The 23,770-nt window shown below is 37.6% G+C and overlaps 1 protein-coding gene across 1 annotated transcript in view; it reads left to right on the top strand.

Annotated features, from left to right (window-relative positions):
* The window catches only part of LOC112409980 (MICOS complex subunit MIC27), a 76,818-nt gene extending 54,492 nt beyond the window's left edge, over positions 1-22,326 (top strand). The window contains exons 3-6 of the mRNA XM_024760364.1: positions 11,503-11,622; positions 14,525-14,579; positions 16,073-16,171; positions 22,220-22,326. Coding sequence (XP_024616132.1) covers positions 11,503-11,622; positions 14,525-14,579; positions 16,073-16,171; positions 22,220-22,326 — 381 coding nt within the window. The remainder of the gene's footprint in view (positions 1-11,502; positions 11,623-14,524; positions 14,580-16,072; positions 16,172-22,219) is intronic.
* Positions 22,327-23,770: the final 1,444 nt, after the last annotated feature.

A 23,770-nucleotide genomic window follows, 5' to 3' on the forward strand; every position in this document is an offset into this window, starting at 1 on the left:
TTCTTCTTCTTCTTCTTCTTCTTCTTCTTCTTCTTCTTCTTCTTCTTCTCTCTTCCTCTTCCTCCTCTTCCTCCTCTTCCTCCTCTTCCTCCTCTTCCTCCTTTCTCCCTCTTCTCCTCCTCCTCCTCCTCCTCCTCCTCTTTCTTCTTTCTCCTTCTTCTTTCTTCTTCTTCTTCTTCTTCTTCTTCTTCTTCTTCCTCCCCTGTAATTTGAACTTTGGTGCGTTTAATGTTGTCCCAGAAGTCTCTGAGACTGTCCTCATTTCTTTTTGTTCTTTTTTCTTTATTCTGTTCTGCAGCAGTGATTTCCACCATTCTGCCTTCCAGTGCTCTTTCCCTTCTTTTGCCTCAGTTATTCTGCTATTGATTCCTTCTAGTGTATTTTTCATTTCAGTAATTGTACTTTTGATTTCTGTTTGTTTGTTCTTTAGTTCTTCTAGGTCTTTCTTAAACATTTTTTATATCTTCTTAATCTGTGCCTTCATTCTTTTTCTGAGATCTTGGATCATCTTTAGTATCATTACTCTGAATTCTTTTTTAGATAGATTGCCTATCACCTCTCCATTTAGTTGTTCTTGTAGGTTTTTATCTTGCTCCTTTATCTGCAGCATATCTGTCATCTCATTTTGTCAAACTTAGGGTGTTGTGGTCTCCTTTCTGCAGGCTGCAGGATTGTAGTTCCTGTCACTTCTATTGCCTGCCCCCTAGTGGGTGAGCTTGGCTCCGAGGCTTGTGGTCTTATCCCCTTGATAGGTGATTTGACTGGTGGTGTGGTGACCAGAGCCTGCCCTGGATATTGAGAGGGCCTCCCCTTTGTTCTGTGGTTGTCACTGCGCTGTCAGGGGCAGGGTCTGCTCCCTAATTGTTGGAGTAAATGTCTCCAGATCTTAGCTGTGTTTCTCATCTGCGGTGCGAAGTGGGTGGGATTGGAGCACTCCCACTGGGAGAGAAGCCAATGTGTATTCCTTCTCTGGAGCTGTTCACCTGTGAATGTGCTCTGTTGTGTCCCCTTTCGTCCATTGTGTGGGCTTACAAAGTACACTGTTGTTGGCACTGCTGTTGGTCCCACCTTAACTGTGGGTATGCGAGCACTTGGCCATAGTGACTCTCAAGCATTGGTTTCACCCGGTCACTCACACAGATCTACTGAGGTCAGGTCCCAGGACTGCAGTAGTTGTGCACCTGGACCTGCTGTGGGAGCTATGGAGGCAGCTCAGACTCTGACCTGGCCCAATCCCCACGTGTACATGCCCACAAAGCCCACAGCTGCTAAAGCCAGACCTGTCCCAGCTACAGGAGCACTTGTTGTCCTTTTGGATGTTTTGCAGGCACTGAATTTAGGAAGCCGTCAGTGGAGGTGTAACTCCGTGGTTCACACAGTGCGAGGAGAGATTTCAGCTCTTCTTCCTTAGTCCCACGACCCCTGGGGTGCAGCTGTGGTTTCAGCCCCACCTCTGCATGTGTTCCTCCCACTGGAGTCTCTCCAGAGGTTGCTAGAGTACACGAGCCCATCAGGCAGGAAGGAGCCAAGGCAGCAATTGGGGCGAGCAGGCCACCCTGGTGGCAGGGCGCTGGAGTAGCAATTGGAACGCGTGAGCCCATCAGGCAGTGACTGGGGTGAGCAGGTTGCCCAGGCAGAGAGGTGGGGGGGCAGGGGAGACGATTGCAGGGGCACATGTGCCGGCTCCGGTGGGAGCCCTCCCAAGTGCTCATGGAGGCATGGGGACACTTGAGGAGAAAGGCTGCAATGGGGGCCCCACCCACTGCACATCACTCAACACGAACACATTGCTTCTGTGGTGGTCCTGGCTCCCTCCATGAGCATTCCTGATTGCAGAGCTCCTCACTCCTGTCCCCTCAGGCTGTCTCCTCACAGCCAGCAGCAGCCCTCTCCCCTGGTCTGCTCGCCAAATCCCATGTTCCAGCACGCAGCCCCTGTGTGCACCAGCAGACATCTGTCTCAGGCTGGGGTGTGCAGTGCTCTGGCACAGACCCCCTGTGTAGGTCTCACTGTCTTGCCTGCCACCAACCAGTTGCTGGGCTCCCCTCCAAGCTCCCGAAGCTCCCCTTCTGTCCCAGCTGATCTCCTTGCTCGCGAGGGGGCTTCCGCAGACACAAGAACCTCTCCTCATCTTCAGCTCCCCGCCAGCGGTGCAGGTCATAACCTGCTTCCTCTCCTCTTCCTTTTCCTTTCTTCTTTCTTTCATCCTACCTGGTTGCGTGGGACCTTTCTTCTCCTTTTATGTGTCCGAGGTCCTCTCTGCTAGTGTTCAGCAGGTGCTCTGTGAGAATTGTTCCATTTGTAGATGTATTCTTGATGTGTTTGTGGGTAGAGATGAACTTCACATCCTCTTACTCTTCTGCCGTCTTGGAAAGCCCACTACTGCTAATTTTAGAAAAAATTCATCACTACAAAAAGAAAGCCCCTCCAAGAGAAAAAAGAAAGAAAGAAAGCCTATACCCATTATCATCACTTTGATTTCAGTCTCTCCTAAGCCCCTGGTAACCACTAATCTGCTTTCTTTCTCTGTGGATATGCCTATGCTAGACATTGCATATAAATAGAATCATATAATATGTGGCCTTTTGTGACTGACTTCTTTCAATTACCAAAATATTTTCAAGTTTCATCCATGTTATAGAATGTATTTGTATGTCATTTCCTTTTATTGCTGAATAATAGTTCATTCTGTAAATACAGCAGGTGTTTATCTATGTATCAATTGATGGACATTAGGGTTATTTCCCCTTTGGTGCTATTATGGCTGATACTTCTATGAACTTTGTTGTGTAAGTTTTGTGTCAACATATGTTTTCATTTCTGTTGGGTATGGACCTAGGAGTGGAACTTCTGGTCCATGTGGCAACTGTATCTTTAAACCTTTGAGGAACTGCCAGGCTGTTTTCCAAAGCAACTACACCATTTATAGTCTCACCAGCTGTGTATGAAGGTTCCAGTTTCTCCACATATTTACCAACCCTTGTTATTGTCTCTTTTTTGATTATAGCAATCCTAGTGGGTGTGAAATGATACTTCATTGGAGTTTTGATTTGCATTTCCCTAATAAGTAATGATATCAAGCATTTTTTCATGTGCTTACTGGTAATTTGTACATCTTTGGAGAAATGTCTATTCAAATTCTTTGTCAATTTTTAAATTGGGTAATCGCCTTTTTACTGTTGAATTGCAAGTGTTCTTTATATATTCCAGATACAAGTTCTTTATGAAATACATGATTTGTAAGTATTGTTCATAGGTTGTCCTTTTACTATATTGATGGTATCATTTGCAGCACAAGTTTTTAATTTTGATGAAGTCCAATTTATTTATTTTTTGCTTTTGTTGCTAGTGCTTCTGATGTTGTATATAAGAAATCATTGCTTAACCCAAAGTCATGAAGATTTACCTTTATGTTTTCTTCTGAGAGTTGTATAATTTTAGCTCTTATATTTAGTTCTGAGATCCATTTTGAGTTAATATTTTGTATGTGGCATGAGGTAGGGGTCCAACTTCTTTCTTTTGTATGTGAATATCCAGTTATCCATGTACTGTTTGTTGAAAATACTATTGTTTCTCCATTGAATTTTCTTTGTTACCTTGTTAAAAATCAGTTGACCATAAATGCATGGGTTCATTTCTAGACTCAAAATTCTATTCCATTTATCTATATATCTATCCTTATAACAATACCATACTATTATTTTGTAACAAGTTTTGAAATTGAGGAGTATGTGTCCTCCAATTTTGTTCTTCTTTTTCAAGATTGTTTTGGCTCTTCTGTTTGCCTTTCACACCTGTATGAATTTTAGCATCAAATTTTCGTTATATGGGGAAAAGAAAGACAAGCAGGATTTTCATAGTGGTTCCTTCAGGTCCATGGATCAATATGGGAAATATTGCCATTCTAATAATATTTAGCCTTGTAATCCAAGAACATGGGATGTCTGTGATGTATTTCCATTTATCTACATGTTCTCTCTTGCTTTCAATATTTTTGTAGGTTTAAATGTACAAGTCTTACACTTCTTTGTTGAATTTATTCCTAAGTATTTTAGTTTTTGATGCTCTTTTAGATGGAATTGCTTTCTTAATTTCATTTTCGGATCATTTATTGCCAGTGTATAAAAATACAATTGATTTTTGTATATTGATCTTTTACCCTGCAACCTTACAGAATTTGTTGTAGTAGGTATTATGGGGGTTCCTTAGGATTTTCTATATACAAGATCATACCATCTGTGAATGGAGATAGTTTTGGTTTGTTTGCTTGCTTGCGTGTTTTTTACATCTGTATTGCAGTATAATTGCTTTACAATGGTGTGCTAGTTTCTGCATTCTAACAAAGTGAATCAGTTGTACATATACATATGTTCCCATATCTCTTCCCTCTTGCGTCTCCCTCCCTCCCACCCTCCCTATCCCACCGATATGCCTACTTTCTGCAGGGTTTTTATGAAAAATTGGTGTTGCATTTTGTCGATAGCTTTCTCTGCATCTCTTGAGATGATCATATGCTTTTTCTCCTTCAGTTTGTTAATATGGTGTATCACGTTGATTGATTTGTGTATATTGAAGAATCCTTACATTCCTGGAATAAACCCCACTTGATCATGGTGTATGATCCTTTTAATGTGCTGTTGGATTCTGTTTGCTAGTATTTTGTTGAGGATTTTTGCATCTATGTTCATCAGTGATATTGGCCTGTAGTTTTCTTTCTTTTTGACATCCTTGTCTGATTTTGGTATCAGGGAGATGATGGCCACGTAGAATGAGTTTAGGAGTGTTCCTCCCTCTGCTGTATTTTGGAAGAGTTTGAGAAGGATAGGTGTTAGCTCTTCTCTAAATGTTTGATAGAATTCGCCTGTGAAGCCATCTGGTCATTACGAATTTGTCCATTTCTTCCAGGTTCTCCATTTTATTGACATACAGTTTCTTGTAATCTCTCATGATCTTTTGTATTTCTGCAGTGTCAGTTGTTACTTCTCCTTTTTCATTTCTAATTCTATTAATTTGAGTCTTCTTCCTTTTTTTCTTGATGAGTCTGACTAATGGTTTATCAATTTTGTTTATCTTCTCAAAGAGCCAGCTTTTAGTTTTATTTGTCTTTGCTATCGTTTTCTTCATTTCTTTTTCATTTATTTCTGGTCTGATCTTTATGATTTTCCTTCTGCTAACTAAGGGGTTTTTTTGTTCTTCTTTGTCTAATAGCTTTAGGTACAAGTTTAGGTTGTTTATTCAAGATGTTTCCTGTTTCTTAAGGTAGGATTGTATTGCTATAAACTTCCCTCTTAGAACTGCTTTTGCAGCATCCCATATGTCTTGGGTCGTCATGTCTCCATTGTCATTTGTGTCTAGGTATTTTTTGATTTCCTCTTTGATTTCTTCAGTGATCACTTCATTATTAAGTAGTGTAAATTATTTTAAAGTCTGTTTTGTCTGGTATGAGATTTGCTACTTCAGCTTTCTTTTCGTTTCCATTTTCATGGAATATCTTTTTCCATCCCCTCACTTTCAGTCTGTATGTGTCTCTAGGTCTGAATTGGGTCTCTTGTAGACAGCATATATATGGGTCTTGTTTTTGTATCCATTCAGCCAGTCTGTGTCCTTTGGTGGGAGCATTTAATCCATTTACATTTAAGGTAATTATCAATATGTATGTTCCTATTCCCATTTTCTTAATTGTTTTGTGTTTGTTATTGTAGGTCTTTTCCTTCTCTTGTGTTTCTTGCCTAGAGAAGTTCCTTTAGCATTTGTTGTAAAGCTGGTTTGGTGGTGCTGAACTCTCTCAGCTTTTGCTTGTCTGTAAAGGTTTTAATTTCTCCATCAAATCTGAATGAGATCCTTGCTGGGTAGATTAATCTTGGTTGTAGGATTTTCTCCTTCATCCCTTTAAATATGTCCTGCCAGTCCCTTCTGGCTTGCAGAGTTTCTGCTGAAAGATCAGCTGTTAACCTTGTGGAGATTCCCTTGTGTGCTATTTGTTGTTTTTTCCCTTGCTGCTTTTAATATGTCTTGTTTGTATTCAATTTTTGACAGTTTGATTAATATGTGTCTTGTTGTGTTTCTCCTTGGATTTATCCTGTATGGGACTCTCTATGCTTCCTGGACTTGATTAACTATTTCCTTTCCCATATTAGGGAAGTTTTCAAGTATAATCACTTCAAATATTTTCTCTGTCCTTTTCTTTTTCTCTTATTCTTCTGGAACCCCTGTAATTTGAATGTTGGTGCATTTAATGTTGTCCCAGAGGTCTCTGAGGCTGTCCTCAGTTCTTTTCTTTCTTTTTTCTTTATTCTGCTCTACAGTAGTTATTTCCAGAATTTTATCTTCCAGGGCACTTATCCGTTCTTCTGCCTCAGTTTTTCTGCTCTTGATCCCATCTAGAGTATTTTTAATTTCATTTATTGTGTTCATTGTTGCTTGTTTCATCTTTATTTCTTCTATGTCCGTGTTAAATGTTTCTTGCATTTTCTCTATTCTATTTCCAAGATTTTGGATCAACTTTACTATCATTATTCTGAATTCTTTTGCAGGTAGACTGCCTATTTCCTCTTCATTTGTTAGGTCTGTCGGGTTTTTCTCTTGCTCCTTCATCTGCTTTGTGTTTTTCTGTCTTCTCATTTTGGTTATCAAACTGTATTCGGGGTCTCCTTTTTGCAGGCTGCAGGTTCATAGTTCCCGTTGTTTTTGGTGTCTGCCCCCAGTGGCTAAAGTTGGTTCAGTGGGTTGTGTAGACTTCCTGGTGGAGGGGACTAGTGCCTGTTTTCTGGTTGATGAGGCTGGATCTTGTCTTTCTGTTGGGCAGGTCCACGTCTGGTCGTGTGTTTTGGGGTGTCTGTGGACTTATTATGATTTTAGGCAACCTCTCTGCTAATGGGTGGTGTTGTGTTCCTGTCTTGCTAGTTATTTGGCATAGGGTGTACAGCACTGTAGCTTGCTGGTCGTTGAGTGAAGCTGGGTGCTGGTTTTGAGATGGAGATCTCGGAGACTTTCACCGTGTGTTATTATATGGAGCTGGGACGTCTCTTGTGGACCAGTGTCCTGAAGTTCTGTCTCCCACCTCAGAGGCACAGCACTGACTCCTGGCTGCAGCACCAAGAGCCTTTCATCCACATGGCTCAGAATAAAAGGGAGAAAAAGTAGAAAGACGAAAGAAAGAAAGAAAGAGAGAGAGAGAGGGAGAGAGAGAGAGAGATGGAGAGGAAGGGAGGGAGGGAGGAAGGAAGAAAAGAAGGAAAGAAAGTGGATAAAATTTTAAAAAGTAAGATAAAATAAAATAAGAAATAATTATTAAGAGAAAAATTTTTTGAAAAAAAAAAGGTCGGATAGAACCCTAGGACAAATGGTGAAAGCAAAGCTATACAGAAACAATCTCACACAGAAGCATACACATACACACTCACAAAAAGAGGAAAAGGGGAAAAAATCATAGATCTTGCTCTCAAAGTACACCTCCTCAGTTTGGGATGATTCGTTGTCTATTCAGGTATTCTACAGATGCAGGGTACATCAAGTTGATTATGGAGATTTAATCCGCTGTTCCCGAGGCTGCTGGGAGAGATTTGCCTTTCTCTTCTTTTTTCTCACAGCTTCTGGGTTTCAGCTTTGGATTTGGCCCCGCCTCTGAGTGTAGGTCGCCAGAGGGCGTCTGTTCTTCGCTCAGACTGGACGGGGTTAAAGGAGCCGCTGATTCGGGGGCTCTGGCTCACCCAGGCCTGGGGTTGGGAGCGGTACGGATGCAGGGCGACCCTGCAGCAGCAGAGGCCAGCGTGACATTGCACCAGCATGAGGCGCGCTGTGCGTTCTCCCGGGCAAGTTGTCCCTGGATCCCTGGACCCTGGCAGTGGCGGGCTGCACAGGCTCCCCGGAAGGGAGGTGTGGAGAGTGACCTGTGCTCGCACACAGCCTTCTTGGTGGCGGAAGCAGCAGCCTTAGCGTCTCATGCCCGTCTCTGGGGTCCTCACTGTTAGCTGCGGCTTGGGCCCTTCTCTGGAGCTCCTTTAAGAAGTGCTCTTAATCCCCTCTCCTTGCACACCAGGAAACAAAGGGGGAAGAAAAAGTCTCTTGCCTCTTCAGCAGGTCCACACATTTCCCCGGACTCCCTCCCTGCTCGCTGTGGTGCACTAACCCCTGCAGGCTCTGTTCATGCCGCCAACCCCAGTACTCTCCGGTCGGCACCGATCCTCTCTGCGGTAATCTCTCCGCTTTGCCCTCCACACCCCTGTTGCTGTGCTCTCCTCCACGGCCCGGAAGCTTTCCCCCTCCACCACCTGCAGTCTCCGCCCATGAAGGGGCTTCCTAGTGTGTGGAAACTTTTCCTCCTTCACTACTCCCTCCCTCTGGTGCAGGTCCCGTCCCTATTCTTTTGTCTCTGTTTATTCTTTTTTCTTTTGCCCTACCCAGGTACGTGGGGAGTTTCTTGCCTTTTGGGAGGTCTGAGGTCTTCTGCCAGCGTTCATTAGGTGTTCTGTAGGAGTTGTTCCACGTGTAGATGTATTTCTGGTGTATCTGGGGGGATGAAGGTGATCTCCATGTCTTACTCTTCTGCCATCTTCCCGATTTGAGATAGTTTTATTTATTCCTTTCCAACTTAGTGTCTTCTATTTCTTTTTCTTTTCTGAATGCACTGGCTAGAACGTCCAGTAAAATGTTGAACAGAAGTGGTGAGAGTGGCATTTTGTATGTTTCTGATGTAAAGAAGAAAACACTCATTCTGTTACTAGTAAGTATGACTTAGCTGTGGGAGTTTTGTGTTAAGAGAACATATTCTGTATATTAGTCCTTTGAAATTTCCTAAGACTTTCAATTCCTGAAATGGTCCAGGGTGCAGTCAGTTTTTTATACATTTCCATTTGTGCTTGAAAGTATTATGTAGTTTGCAGTTGTTCAATGCACTGTGCTATATATGTCCGTGAGATCAAGCTTGTTGATTATATTTTTCTGTACCAGGAGTCAATAGAGTTTTTTCTTAAAAAGCCCTATAGTAAATATTTTAAACATATGTAACTCTGTCACATCGTCTCAACTGCTGTTGTAGCACAAAAGCAGCCGTAGACAATACGTTAATGAATGAGTATAGCTGGTGACCCTATAAAACTTGATTTACATAAACTGGTGACTAGTCCATGGGCTATAGTTTGCCCACTTCTGCTCGTTACTATTAGTTTTTATTTTTAATCTGGTTTTTGATCAGCCATCATGGAGAATAAGTAAAACTTCCTCTATGATGGCAAATTTGTCTATTTCCCCTTGTTTCATGTATTTTGAGAATATATTAATAATGCATACAAGTTTAAGAATGTACTCTCTCATTATTTAAACTTTTTGTCTTAATATAGGTCCTTGATCTCTAGTAATGATTTTTGTCTCAAAGTCTGTTTTGTCTAATATTAATATAGCTTATAGTAGCTTTCTTTTGGTGGCTATTTGCCCAATATGTATTTTTTATTCCTTTTTTTCCCTAACCTTTCTAAATAATTGTTTTAACAATGTCTCATAAACAAAATGTTGGCTGTATTTTATAAATGCAATCTCGTAATCTTTGTCTTTCAACTAGATCATTTTATCCATTTGCATCTATTATAATTTTTAATATCTTTGGAATCATTTCTACCAAGTTTTTGTGGTTTTTGTTTTTCTTACCTCTTCTGTTCTTTTATTTCCTTTCTTTGCTTTATTTTCTCTCTCTTTTTTTTTTCTATAACATAGTTTGTTAATTCTGCCTTCTTTTTATTTTCTTTTATTGGTCACCCTAGAAATTTTAACTTGCATTCATTTCAAGTCTCATCAGTATATTTACCCTCTGTCCAAACCATATTAAGAACCGAGAACATTTTAATTTCTGACATCCCTTCCTAACTTATACTATATTGATACTCAGGGATGTAGTTCTATTTTTTAAACACATGCCTAAAAATTATTATTTTATATATTCATTGTTTTAGTTTTACCCACGTATTTACCACTTTCTTTGCTAATCATTCCTTCTTCCATCACAGACCTTCTCAATGGGAATATTTTTCTTCTGCCTTAAGTACATGTTTTAAAATTTCCCACTGAGGGTCATTTGGTTACACATTATCTTGGGTTTTGTCTGTATGTGTCCTTCTCCCCTCATTTTTGAAAAAAAGATATTCTACTGAGTATATAATTCTCAGTTAAGTTACTTTTTTTTTAGTGCATTGAAGATATTATGTTGTGCCTTCCAGTGTTGTTTTTGAGAAGTCAAAGTTTATCTAATTTTTATTCCTTTGAAAGTAATCTGTCTTTTCTCTCTGGCTTTTTTTTTTTTTTTAATATCCCCTCTTTGTCCTTGGTGTTATAGAGTTTTACTATGACTTTTCTAATTGTGGAGTACTTTTATTTATCCTGTTTGGGATATGTTAGTTTTCTGAACCTGTCAAGTGTTCATAAGTTCTGGAAAAATCTTGACTATTCTCTTCAAATATTACTTCTGCCCCATCTTTCTCCTTTTCTCTAGAACTCTGATTAGGCATATATTAATATTTCTCACTCTATCATACGTATCTCTTTCATACTTATTTTTCATTTCTTTGCATAAAAATTTCTTTAGGTCTACTAATTCACAAAATCTCTCAGCAACTGTAAACTGTATCCAATCTATTAAAACTTATCAATTGAATTCTTTATTTAATTTCCAGTTCTAGAAGTTCTCTTTCTCTTTATTTTCATTAGCTTTGGTAATTTTTGTAGTTTCTTGCTCTTAACTCGAATTTCCTCTTTTATTTCTCTAAAAATAAAAAATATATGTATTTGATACCATATGTTCTAGTATATACATTTTTTGTGGCTCTGATTCTGCTCTTTGTTGTTTCTGCTAACTCTTGTCCAGATGCTTCCTTGTGTTTTCTGATTTTGCTTCTTTGTGTTTTTTAATTTTTCAAAATTGTGGTCTCATATTTCTTGGGCCTTTATCTGTTGTAAATCTTTGAAGTCTGGGTAGCTTCCTTCAGAGAGGAGATGTTCATTTGCTTCTGCCAAGCATCTGTGGGGGATACCAGCCTGGGAGCACCTTAAATGTATACTTAATTTGAGATTTCTTAGATTATCAAGATAGTTTTATGCTGCACATTATGAGTTCTCACTTGTGATTGCCAATTCTTAGGAAATATTTCTTTCCTCTCTACTCCATGCCCAATCTTTGAGACAATCAGTTTTCCTAACAGTTCCTTGGAGTGAACTGTTTATTTCTAGTTCAACCTTAAATTGAGCATGCAGCACCTTGAGATGCCAATTTTATAGGCTCTCCAGTAAGATTGCCCACCTCAAGCTCATTCTGGGTTTTGTTTCCTGATCCCATACTCCATGAACCATCTGTTTTACAGCAAATGACATCAAGGTAAAAGCTGGCTTAAAATACATTTTATCAGCATTTTTAGTTGTTTTCAGTAGGAATGTTGATGAGGATTCTTATTCTGCCATACTGCTGGAAAAGGAAGTTCAGCTATTTTATATTTTTGACATGAATTTTTTTCCTTCTAGCTCCCCATATATACTGCACCACCGCTCCAGTCTAAATATGTTGATGAGCAGCCTGGTCATTTACAAATGGGCTTTGCGTCCATTCGCACTACAACTGGTCGTTATATTGGCTGGTGCAAGGTAAGTGAATTCTGATAGTGGTTTCATATCAGAGGGTTCTCATTTTATTACATAACAGTTGTTCCAGTTATTCATTGATGTGTAACAAACTACCCCAAAACTTAGTGGTTTAAAACAGCAACTGTTCTATCTCATGATTTTGTGAATCAGAAATTTAATCAGACTTCAGACAGCTGATTCTTCTGTCGCATGTGGTGTTGACAGAGGCCACCCAGTGGTATTCATCAGGTGAATGGGCTGATTTAGAGGGTCCAAGACAGCTTCATTCTCTTCGCTGGCACCTTGTCACAGATGGTTAGAAGGCTGGGCTCAGCTGGGAATGTTGACTGAAGCATCCACACCTGGCCTCAGGTAGTCAGATAACTTACATGGACAGTTCAGGGCTCCTAGAGAATATGTTGCAAGAGGCCTTAGTCAGAATTTGCCAAGCTTCTTACCTGTCTTCAGGTGTCCAGGAAGGTTACTTCCACAGCATTCTGTTGTTAAATGAAGTCATTAAGGCCAACCCAGTTTTTATGGGAGGGGAATTAGATACCATCTCTCAATATGAGTAGCAGCAAAGAATTTGTGGCCATATTTAATCTACTCTACCACTACTGCATAGATTAAAGTAGTTCAGCAAGCATTTATGTCACGTGGCATGTACAAAACATTGCTTGACCTTTTATATGAAGTTCTGAGATTACTTCTGCATTGTTAGTTATTTGGCTGAGTAAAATATTCACTTGTTAGGTTTAGTTCATAAGACCGTTTTGACTATAGTCAGCTATTGGGCAAAATAGAATTCACCTTATTTTAATACTTAGCCTTCAATCAGCATTATCCAGCAGCAGAGGGGTGGAGTAAGCTAGTACAATACTGCTGCTTCATAATCATCGCGTCAACATAGATGTGTGCTAACATCAACATCTGCAGTGTCAGTGTCATAATGATAATGGTGGTACCATTGTTTTCATCATTCTGACCTAATAACCACAAAACTTTTCCTCAAGTCTAACCTATCCAATTGTGAACCCTTGCGCTTTTTCTTGTTTCTAATCCATTCTTTTTAAAAAGAAAATTCTAATGGTCTTATGAAATATCAAATCTGTGAACTCTGGTCATTTCAGATATTTAAAACGTCTGATGAATACATGGTGTTATTTTTTTTTAATTTGTGCTTGTCAAACAATTCTAATAGACTTTTATAATTCTAATAATACACTTTTAATAGTTTGACTAGTTGTACCACACACTATTAATAGTTTGGTCTCAGCAGGAAATAGCTTAACTAATTAGGGTCTGAGTCATGCCCCTGAGGCTGTATGCCAACAGCTGGATGATTCAGACTGAAGTCTCTTGACACCTAATTTTCCGTAGTGTTCTCAAAGTTGTTTTCAGTGAGGTTAATTGTTCCTGTGAGATCCTTAAATTGCTATTGTTACTATCACCCAATTTAAGACTAAAAGAACTTTTTACTCTGGTAATATGCTGAAATGAATAGATTGAAGAAGGGCACTTTCAAATGCATTTCATCTTCAATGTAAACATTTCCTCTCTAATGTTCTCCTTAAAATGTAATCTATTCTTTAAAAATTACTTCCGGCTCAAATTACATTCTGCATTAAACTTAGAATCGCAGGGCAAATTCAATTTCTATTCCTACTCCTTAGTGTTTCGAAATTTAGGTAGCAGCGACCTCCAGTGGTAAAAGTGAATTCCTAAACACAGCTAAGGAAAATTTCCCCAAAGTTTTCTTCCTCAACAGTTACATTATTCCCAATCAACTGATCAGTAAGCATTATAATTTTGAGGTGAAATTTTCTCAAGAGACAGTCCCCAAGGAGAAGTAGCTCAGTGGCAGTTAGGATCTGTGTTGGTTTGTACAGCTTTAAACCATGATGAACAGGATGAACTTCTGCATCTGATCATCATGAAAGTATCTGTCTGAGACAAAGTTACTAATACCAAGATATATCAATAGAAATAATTTAATTCTTTCCTATCTAATATAATAATATCTATTGTCTTTGCTTTGAAAATCTCTTTTTTTGTTTTTATCCCGTGGTTTCATAGCAACTAGTTCAGAGATGGAGACCACATATTTAGACTGTGTTTTCTAGTTTTATCAATAGAGTACAGCATGACTATGGGCAATTACTATGGGTAAATTATTCCATGCCTTCATTTTTCTTCTGATGTACTTGAGATAGTACATATCAAAAAATGTGTTTAACAATATTTCTTGCATTAAAATAAATAGTTAGAAACAGGTAAAAAGAATCTTTGATTTAAAGCTTTAATCCCTTCAGTGGGCTAATATAATCTTGATTTGCAGGTAATTTATGTTCCTGTTGAAAACAAGATGGACACTAGTCTGTGTAGGATGATTTCTATTCTAAGATAAATGTCTTACTTAGATTTATTTTTCTCATTCTAATGAACACTAAGAAAAGGGGAGAAGATGAAGCACTTTTCTTTAGGCTTTTTGTTGTTTTCTCCACAAATCATTATGTTGTTGCTGCCTCATCTTTATTAATCAGATGTTGCTTCTAAGCTGAAATATACCTCTCTTCATGCTTCTAAAAAATTCCATTCATTTTTCTACGCTATCATAAAATAAGATGATAAATCTTTGTACTTCTGTAATAACTTTTCTGTGAGCTGCTCTGATTATTTTATTGGCATTACTTTACCCATTTATGTGAGGAATATAGCAAACAAGTATTATCCATGTTAAATAGAATGAAAAGCAAGAAGTGAAGAGAAGCTAAGTTCAACAAGTGTCCACATAGAGAATAAACAGGAAAACTAGATTTAGATTTTGGTGCAATTTCATATAATCTCAAAGATGTGGGCTATTTGACCTAATTGTCAACATCTTCAAAAATGCAGATGTCCTTTTTTCCCCCTTTTTACTTAGGGTGTTTATGTCTTCATGAAATATGGGATAATGGATACAGTACAATTTGGAAAAGGTAGGTTGAGTGAACTGTCTATAATTAGAAATGTTCTATTGTCTTTTTAACTTGCAAGGTTTAAATGTGAAAAAAATAAACTTGGTATGTTATCCATTATCATGTTTTACCAACTCAGAAGATACTCTATATAGCAGTTTATAATAATAATAACAAAGCAATAGTATCTGTTATTTATTTAGCAATTATATGTTGAGGCATTATGATGAGCATGTTACATAATTTATCTAATTTTATTTTGTAGCAAATTTCTGGATGTTGGTATTATAATGACTCCCATTCTACAGATGAGGAAACTGGGGTTTAGAGGGGTTAAGTAGATTACCAAGGTCACATAGCTAGTAAGTGGCAACACCTGGACTCAAACTGGCTGTTTTAGCTACGAAACTTATATTGTATACTCATACAGCATAAATTAAACATATATCTCCATTGTTATTAATTAGTTTAAATAAGTACTATTTGATGTTAAAATGCATAGTATTTTGCTATTGATTGCTAAGAAACACGATATCAATTAGTCACCCTAGAATATTTGAGCTAGTGTTGGAAAACAATTGTGTTTGACTCGTTAGTTTGATAATGTTGTTTGGCAGCAGGTATAGCTCCCTAACATTTTTTAGACTAAGCCAGTTGTCAAAATAAATGTGTATTGGGGGACAGAAAGGACACCTAAAATTTTAAATGCCTCTGTGATGTTGAAATGCCTCTGTGTATGTATTATCATTATTTAATGTGTGTAGGAATTAATTCCAATTAAGTCCAAATTATATTCCTCATCAACCTTGAAGAATATGATTAAATTCCATTAAATAAATAATAAATAAATAATTATGATAGAAGAGTGTGTTTTTTGGATTGCATGGAACCAGAAACCATTTAAATATATAAAAAGCCAAGAAATTTGGACCTCTGCCCCCTTTCCATCTATTTTTTGTCTAGACTCACTTCTCATTCTGCTCATTGGTTTTAACCAAGAGCAATGGCTTCTCTGAGTTTACTGGGGAGTAGTGGCAAGCAGAGTCATAGCTGAATGCTTCCTTAGACTGTTATTCAAAGTTTCCTGCTAAAGTATCTATTTCAGTTCTTACTAGATCCTACCAATGTTTGAACAGATAAGGCCAGAAGCATTTCCATTATAAGAATATAATACATACACAATGAGGAATTTGCTTTATAGTAATCCATCTTAATCCATATAATGCTAGTGTACACTCTAGCATTATATTTCATTAAAGTGTAATAATCGCCTGTATTAAGGAAACAAATACCATTAAATCAGCTGTGGAAGGAAGATTTTATTTTGTAACAAGTAACTATTAACAACTGGCTTTTTAAGTTGCTGCTCAAATCATTATTTTGTGTAGTTCTTTTGAAGAATGTTTAAACCATCTGCTATTATCTTAGCAAATCTCTAACTTTTCTTCATCATACCTATATAGAATGTCAATTATAGTAAGTTAGTTATATTATTTTTTAAATGATTTCTTGAGATGCATATGTCTATTTGAAGAATCCACCTCGAGATTTTCTTCCGAAAATTGGAGTGATTACAGTTTCAGGATTGGCAGGCTTCATTTCAGCGAGAAAAGGTAGGGTTAAAAATATATAATCTTTCTTTTAATGCCATTATATTAATTTCTGAATTTATTTATATAAACAGTTTAAGCACAGTGTACAGTAAGTCCCCTACATATGAAACTTCAAGTTGCAAACTTTCAGAGATGCAAACAGGCATTCACATGTCCAATCATGTAAGTTAGTTCACGTGTCTGGCATTGCTAAGAAGCACCAAGTGATAACGATGGAAACAAAAGTGAAAATAATTGAGAGAGTAGAGCGAGGCGAAAAGATGGTAGACGTCACTCTTTCTTATAACATGAATCACTCAACCATCGGCAAGATTCTAAAGAACAAGATCGTGGAACATGTGAAGTCTATTGTGACAGTGATGTGGACAATAATATCAAAGAAGCGTGGAAAAGTGATGGAGGACATGGTGAAACTTCTCAGTGTGTGGATGCAGGATCAGCATCAGCGTTAAGTCCCACTTAGCTTAATGCTGGTTCAAGGAGAAGGTAAAAGCCTTTATAAAGACTTGAAGAACAAATACAGCAAAGAATCAGAGGGCCCATCTTTTAATGCCAGGCATGGCTGGCTTCATCGGTTCAAGGCTAGAGCCAACATTTACAACATAAAAGTAAGTGGCGAGGCTGTGAGTGCAGATATGGTAGCTGCCTGGGAATTTCCTAAAATGTTTCGGGAAATTATTGATGAAGGCGTGTATTTACCCGAGCAGGTTTTTAATGTGGATGAGACAGGACTGTACTGGGAGAGGATGCCAGACCGAAGTTATATCAGCAAGGAAGAAAAGTTGATGCCAGGCTATAAAGCAGCAAAGGATAGGCTAACTCTGTTGTTTGGTGGCAGTGCTTCCAGCAAGATGAAGCTGAAGCCTCTCTTAGTTTATCATTCAGAGAACCCAAGAGCCCTTTAAAACAGCCAAGGGCTCTCTTCCTGTTGTGTGGAAGAGTAACCCCAAAGCCTGGGTTACAGAGGCCATTTTCCAGTACTGCTTTTTCCACCACTTTATTCTGGAGGTAGGGAAATATTGCTTGGAGAAGGACGTCCCATTCAACATTCTTTTGCTGCTCGACAGTGCTCCAGGCCACCCCCCATTCATGGATGACTTTCATCCCAATGTCAAAGTAGAGCATCTACCACCGAATACTACATCGCTCATCCAACCTATGGACCAGGGAGTTATAGCCACTTTCAAGAAATATTATTTACGTCACACTTTTCGTCAGGAAGTAAAGGCAAGTGACGAATCAGGAACAACCTTGCGACAATTTTGGAAGGACTATAACATCTACAAGACCATAAAATACATTGACTTTGCTTGGCGTGAGGTTACGGCCATCACCATGAATGGGGTTTGGAAGAACCTTTGCCCGCAGTTTGTTCACAATTTTTGTGGATTTGAAAAGGTGGATGAGGAGTCCAAAGAGGTCTTCAGCAACTTAGTGACCCTCAGCGAGAAGCTGGAGCTAGATCTGCAAGAGGGCGACTTCATTGAACTGCTTTCTGTGCAACATGAGGAGCTTAGTAATGAAGACCTGATGGAATTGGAGGCCCAGAGAAAGGATGAAGAGAGACAAGAGGAAGAAGTAACTGAAGAACTGAAGAGATACACGGCGCAGGAAATGGCAAGGGGATTTTCTTAGTTTTTGAGGCACAGGACCCTAACGTAGAATGGTACACAAAGGTTGCAGTAGCCGTTCAGAATGCAATCCAGTGCTACAGTGTCATCTGTGACGAGAAAAAAAGAGCTACTACCCAGACATCACTGGATCGTTTCTTTTAGAGGGTAGATAGAAATGAATCCAGCAAGGAGCCAGAACCTATGCCATCAACGTCAGGCATGAGTGAAATTGCAGCTTGCCCTCTATTTCCTGTTGCTGATGATCCTTCAGCTCTACATCTCCCATTTCCTCTCCCTCCTCCAGTCAGTGACTCTCCTTGCTTGTTCACTCGATGCCAGCCCCTGTATGCCAGCTGTTGTACTGTATTTCTGTACTTCTCGAGGTACTGTACTGTAAGATTAAAAATGTTTTCTTTATTTTTTGTGTTTGTTTTTTATGTATTATTTGTGTGAAAAGTATTTTAAACCTATTACAGTACAGTACTGTATAGCTGATTGTGTTAGTTGGGTACCTAGGACTAACTTTGTTGGACTTAACAAACAAATTGGACTTACAAACACACTCTCGGAATGGAACTCATTTGTATGTAGGGGACTTACTGTACCACTCTTCTGATTCAGGGAACATTTTCTATTAGTGTAGTGAACTGCTTACCAGTCAGGTTCCCAGATGCCAGCCAATGGCCAGTCCTGTAAGCATGCCTTTCTAACAATGGCAGTCTTGGGCATATGTTAACTCTTTTCTGCACATCACTAAATAACTCATTCATAAGCACATGGTGAATTTTGTATTTGCCCATCTTCCATCTCTGGGTATAGAAATCTCTCTCAGTAGGATTACTGCCTCCACTCCTCACCTAAGCCCTTACTAAGCTGGTGCAGTTCTCTGGTCAGTAGCCATCTGGGGCACCTTCCATTCATCCTCTGTCCCCAGTGCCAGTCATTGTCCGCAAATTAAATTACATGTTGTTGCAAGTCACAGCTCTGAACCAACCTGGAATCTGACATCAGATATGTTATGGTTGGTTTGCTCAGCTTTAGTCCTTAAAGTAGCCTTAACCCAAGTACACCTAATCAGATACAAAACATCTGAATTATAAGAACATTCCAGCATTCTAACTCTAGCCCATATATCTTATCCCAATAGATCTTCCCTATAGCTAGTATTAATCATAGCTTGTATCATATTTTTTATTCTAACACTATATGCAACTTCTAATTGAATACATGTTATAAATTATTCATTAGGAAAGACATTGAAAATCAGGATCACCACATGTAACAATAAGAGAAAGAATTAAATTTTGAATGAAACCGGCCAAAGCATATTACTCATTTCTCAGTGAGAAACTCATAATCCACTTGTAAGAGAAACTGTTCCTTAGGTCATTCACAATGACTCCAAGTGTCAGAGCTAGAATAATCTAACCCAGTATTTTTCAAATTACAGAGCTCAGTATATAAGTAGGTAATGAAATAAATGTGGTGGCTCTCAGGAAGCATTTTATTAAAAAATATAATAGAGGACAATAGCAAATATCAGAGTGTTTTGTACTCAGTATGGATAAATATTGTGAAACTTCTGTTTCAGTGGAGTGTGTATGTGTGTGTGTGAAAGAGAGAAATGTCAGAGACAGAAACAGAGAGAGAGAGAGGTCATAATGTAAAATTTGTTCTTTAGTATGAGTCATGGTCAAAAATGTATGAAAGATGTTGGTTTAGTCTAACCCTATAATGCTACAGCTAGAGGTCCAGAGAAAGGAAATCATTCAATGATTTCATAGTACATATTACATAGCTAGTTAGTGTTTTGTGTCTAGAGTCCTTTCTACTTACAGGAGTAGGGCTATTGAACCCAAGTGAAATTTATTTTCTTGTAAACTGGCCTTTCATATCAAGTAAAGAGAGGATGAATGTAAGTCTTTTTAATATTGAAAATAATAACAAAGATGTGGTGTGTGTGAGAAATATTCCATTGTGTGTGTGTGTGTGTGTGTGTGTGTATATATATAGATATGTTCAGTGAAATAGTACTCACCCATAAAAAAGAATGAAATAATGCCATTTGCAGCAACATGGATGGACCTAGAGATTATCATACTAAGTGAAGTAAGTCAGATGGAGAAAGACAAATATCATGTGATATCACTTATATGTGGAATCTAAAAAAAATTATGTAAATGAACTTATTTACAAAACAGAAATAGACTTACAGACATAGAAAACAAACTTACAGTTACCAAAGGGGATAACGGAGATGGGGGTGTAGGGAGGTAAATTAGGAGTTTGGGATTAACAGATACATACTACTATATGTAAAATAAACAATAAGGGCCTACTATATGACACAGAGAACTATATTCAATATCTTGGAATAACCTATAATGGAAAAGAATCTGAAAGAAAATATATATAACTGAATCACTTTGCTGTACACCTGAAACTAACACAGCATTGTAAATTAACTATACTTCAATTTTAACACATTATTGACTGGGGGATTTTTGCAGAAACTGACACCTGTGGCCATAATACATCTCTGGTCAAAAATGTGTTAAAAGGTTTCAAAAAAGTATAACAACTACAGAAAAAGTAAATAAAAAATAAAATAAGATGACACATCAAGGAAAAACTGCCACCTTCCAAGTTTAGGAACAGCACAATTAGGGGAATTTGGCTGAGTCAAGGAAACCTACATTAAAGGATGCTAGGTCAGTAAAATCAACAACCAAACTACAGATACTAGAATAATAGTGAGCAAGACATATTTTAATATAGCTAGACCCTCTTTCCCAGTATCACAAAAACCTGTCAATATTTAAAGGAAAGCTACAGTAAAGGTTGAAGCAGCCTACTACCCACCTCCCTCAATGCTCTGTCTGTTGTAGACATGACTGTAGAAGGCCTCCTTACTAATAGTTAAACTGGACAGATAAATACATCTTGTTTTTACCTACCCTAAACTGTAAAGTTGCCTGCAAACATTGCCAGGTATTTTTCATCATAGTCTTTACTGATATACCAGATAGGGTGTCTCATTTTTAAATTAAGGGTTGTAAGAGCTGTTCCAGAAAATAAAAGTACTTACCCTAATTAGAAACCCCATCATCTAATTGTCCAGATCACATTTACAGTCCAGGGTACCCAGACAAGCATTTAAAATACATATTGTTTTCAACCAACAGTCTGTTGGAACTAAGCTATGGCTTAGAGTGGTGGGTTTCACACTATTCAATAGAACCTAGGGTTCCATGGAAGTGTTTAGGGGTTGTATAGGGATAAGGAAAAAGCGGTGTAGATAGGGCTTGATAATGAGCTTCACTCCCTCAGGCTAACCAGAGTAGCTTCAAGTCTGTAAGTTTTATATATGAAGTTCCAGGTGAGATTCTATTTGAAAGACTTTTTTAAAGGATTTTGCTATTAAAAAAAAAAAGTTTGAAAATGACTCAGATGCTTAGTTAAGGCACTTTTGGAAATGAATGAATTATTGCAAGTTACTTGCAATTTTTTTAACTTTTTATTTTATATTGGAGTACAGTTGATTAACAATGTTGTGTTAGTTTCAGGTGTACAACAAAGTGATTCAGTTTTACATATACATGTATCTATTCTTTTTCAATTTCTTTTCTCAATTAGGTTGTTACAGAATATTGAGCAGAGTTTCTTCTGCTATACAGTAAGTCCTTGTTGGTTATCCATTTTACATATAGTAGTGATGTGTACAAGTCAATCCCAAACTCCCTATCTCTCCCCACTACCCATCCCCCACCCCCGGTAACCATAAGTTTGTTCTCCAAGTCTGTGAGTCTGTTTCTGTTTTGTAAATAAGCTCATTTGTCACATTTTTAAAAGATTCTGCATATAAGCGGCATCATATGATATTTCTTCTTCTCTATTAAATTGTTACTTTAGTATTCAAAATCAGTGACACGAAGGAATTATGTCCCTTTTAAAATCCTTAGCTGACCAGTTAGTTGGATCCTTTAGCTATCTAAGGACTTAATCAAAAAAGGATCTCTGAAGAGTCCATTTCAGTTTAACATGGTGTCACAAAAATGGTAGTTGATTAATTCTCTATATTGTCATGTTTTATTAGATACTTGAAAAAAATGTGGTTACAACTGTGGGTTTCTTAGGACATGAAAAAATACCTAGTTTTTTAAAAGAAGAAAATCATCAACCCCCTTTGTGTAGGTAATTATCAATGTTAGATTGAGTATACCTTTCTTAAATTAGACATGACAACTAAGGGGTATTAATTGAACTGTAATACTTAAAGACATTTTACCTATCATCTTGATTGGTATTATTACCTAAAGAAAATTTAACATAGGGTGATGGCTTAAAGGGGAACAAAGAAAGCCTGAAAGTTATAAAAGCATCAAGTCTCTGGTAGCATCTGTTTGGAGTTTAATAGTTTGTTTGAATGTCATAGGTTCTAGGTTTAAGAGAATTGCTTATCCACTGGGACTGGCCACTTTAGGAGCAACTGTTTGCTACCCTGTTCAATCAGTAATAATTGCAAAGGTAAGTTCTTTTTAAGCAATAGCTTCATTTCAGTACTTGTTTAAACTCTCAGTGTGACAATGCTTAAATGTCATACAGCACCTGCAACATTTAATTTTCAGAGAAATATAGTTGGTATTCTCTTATGTTGGCAAAATCACATCAGCATCTCAGCGTGGTAAATGCCATGGTTGATTACATGATTATCACAAATAAATAGGATGAATTTGTTTAAATATTATTCAAGGAAGTAAATGCTGATTTGAAGGTTAAGTTCAGAGACAATGAATTAGAATTTATGGGGAGAAATACTGCTCCATTGTTGAGCTGTGTAAAATTCAGTTTTTAATTAACAGAAAATTATACCTGCTGGCAGTTGTCAGTTCAGCAATTTAAAATAATGCAAGAAATAACCAACTGATAGAAAACAGAGGCTTCTGAGGATTAAAAAAAATACATATGCACACTCAATTTTGAAATCCGTATTATAGTTGTTTTGTCATTTTCTTGTGAGTTTACCCTACAAATCCAAAGATTCTCCTAATGATTTGAAGAGTTTGTGTCAGTATTGTTATTTTATTTTTTAATACATATTTGGATTGAGAAGGAGAGCTTTAGGATATAGTTTTTTTCTTCCATTCCTTCTCCTTTAATTACCAACATTTAACATTTCCCCCTCACATGTGAAGTATTGTGTGGTGTTACCAGGACTTTCTGTACTTGTATTCTCATTACTTCATCTCTTTAATTATTGATGTCGATAAAGCTGCCTATTTAGTATTTTGAGAATGTCAAGGATATAGTACCCTATGTAGTTTCTAATATGATCAAGCTATAAAAGCTTACAGCAAAGGAAGAGAGCATTATTCATTAAATCTAGTTAAACTTGAGGTAATTGATGGATAAAATGATAAACTTATTTTTTAAAATATTTTCTAAGAATTTACATAGGAATTAGCCACTTAAGTTCATATAATGTTAGTACTAAAAGAAACCTTTGAGCTCATTAGGTTCAACTTCCTCATTTTCTCATTTGCCAATTTGGAAACTGTGGCCCAGAGAAGTTCCAGTGACTGATTTGTCCAGGGTTCTATTCAGTTTCAGACATCTTGCTTCCCTGTCCATTTCTCTTCCCAGTGCATGATGCTGCCACTGATTGTTTTTGTTTAGAATAATGACTTTGTGGGGTTTTTTTAATAAAATTGGTACCTACTAATTCTTAAATAATTTAAGCATTACAAAACAGAATAAGAAAAAACCAACTAACCACCTGAAATTTTTCCATCCAGAAAAATATGTGTTAAAATTTGATAGAATGCTATTCTAGACATTTCTTCATGCATACATAGACATAGAAACATAGATGGATGAATAGATACAGTTTCGTAAGAACAGGATCATAGTATAGTATGCTTCTTATTTTTAATTTTAAAAATAAAGTATGGGGCTTCCCTGGTGGCGCAGTTGTTGAGAGTCCGCC

This window comes from Neophocaena asiaeorientalis, unplaced genomic scaffold, assembly GCF_003031525.2.
Source record: "Neophocaena asiaeorientalis asiaeorientalis breed wild unplaced genomic scaffold, Neophocaena_asiaeorientalis_V1.1 scaffold610, whole genome shotgun sequence".
NCBI classification, from domain to species: Eukaryota; Metazoa; Chordata; class Mammalia; order Artiodactyla; family Phocoenidae; genus Neophocaena; species Neophocaena asiaeorientalis.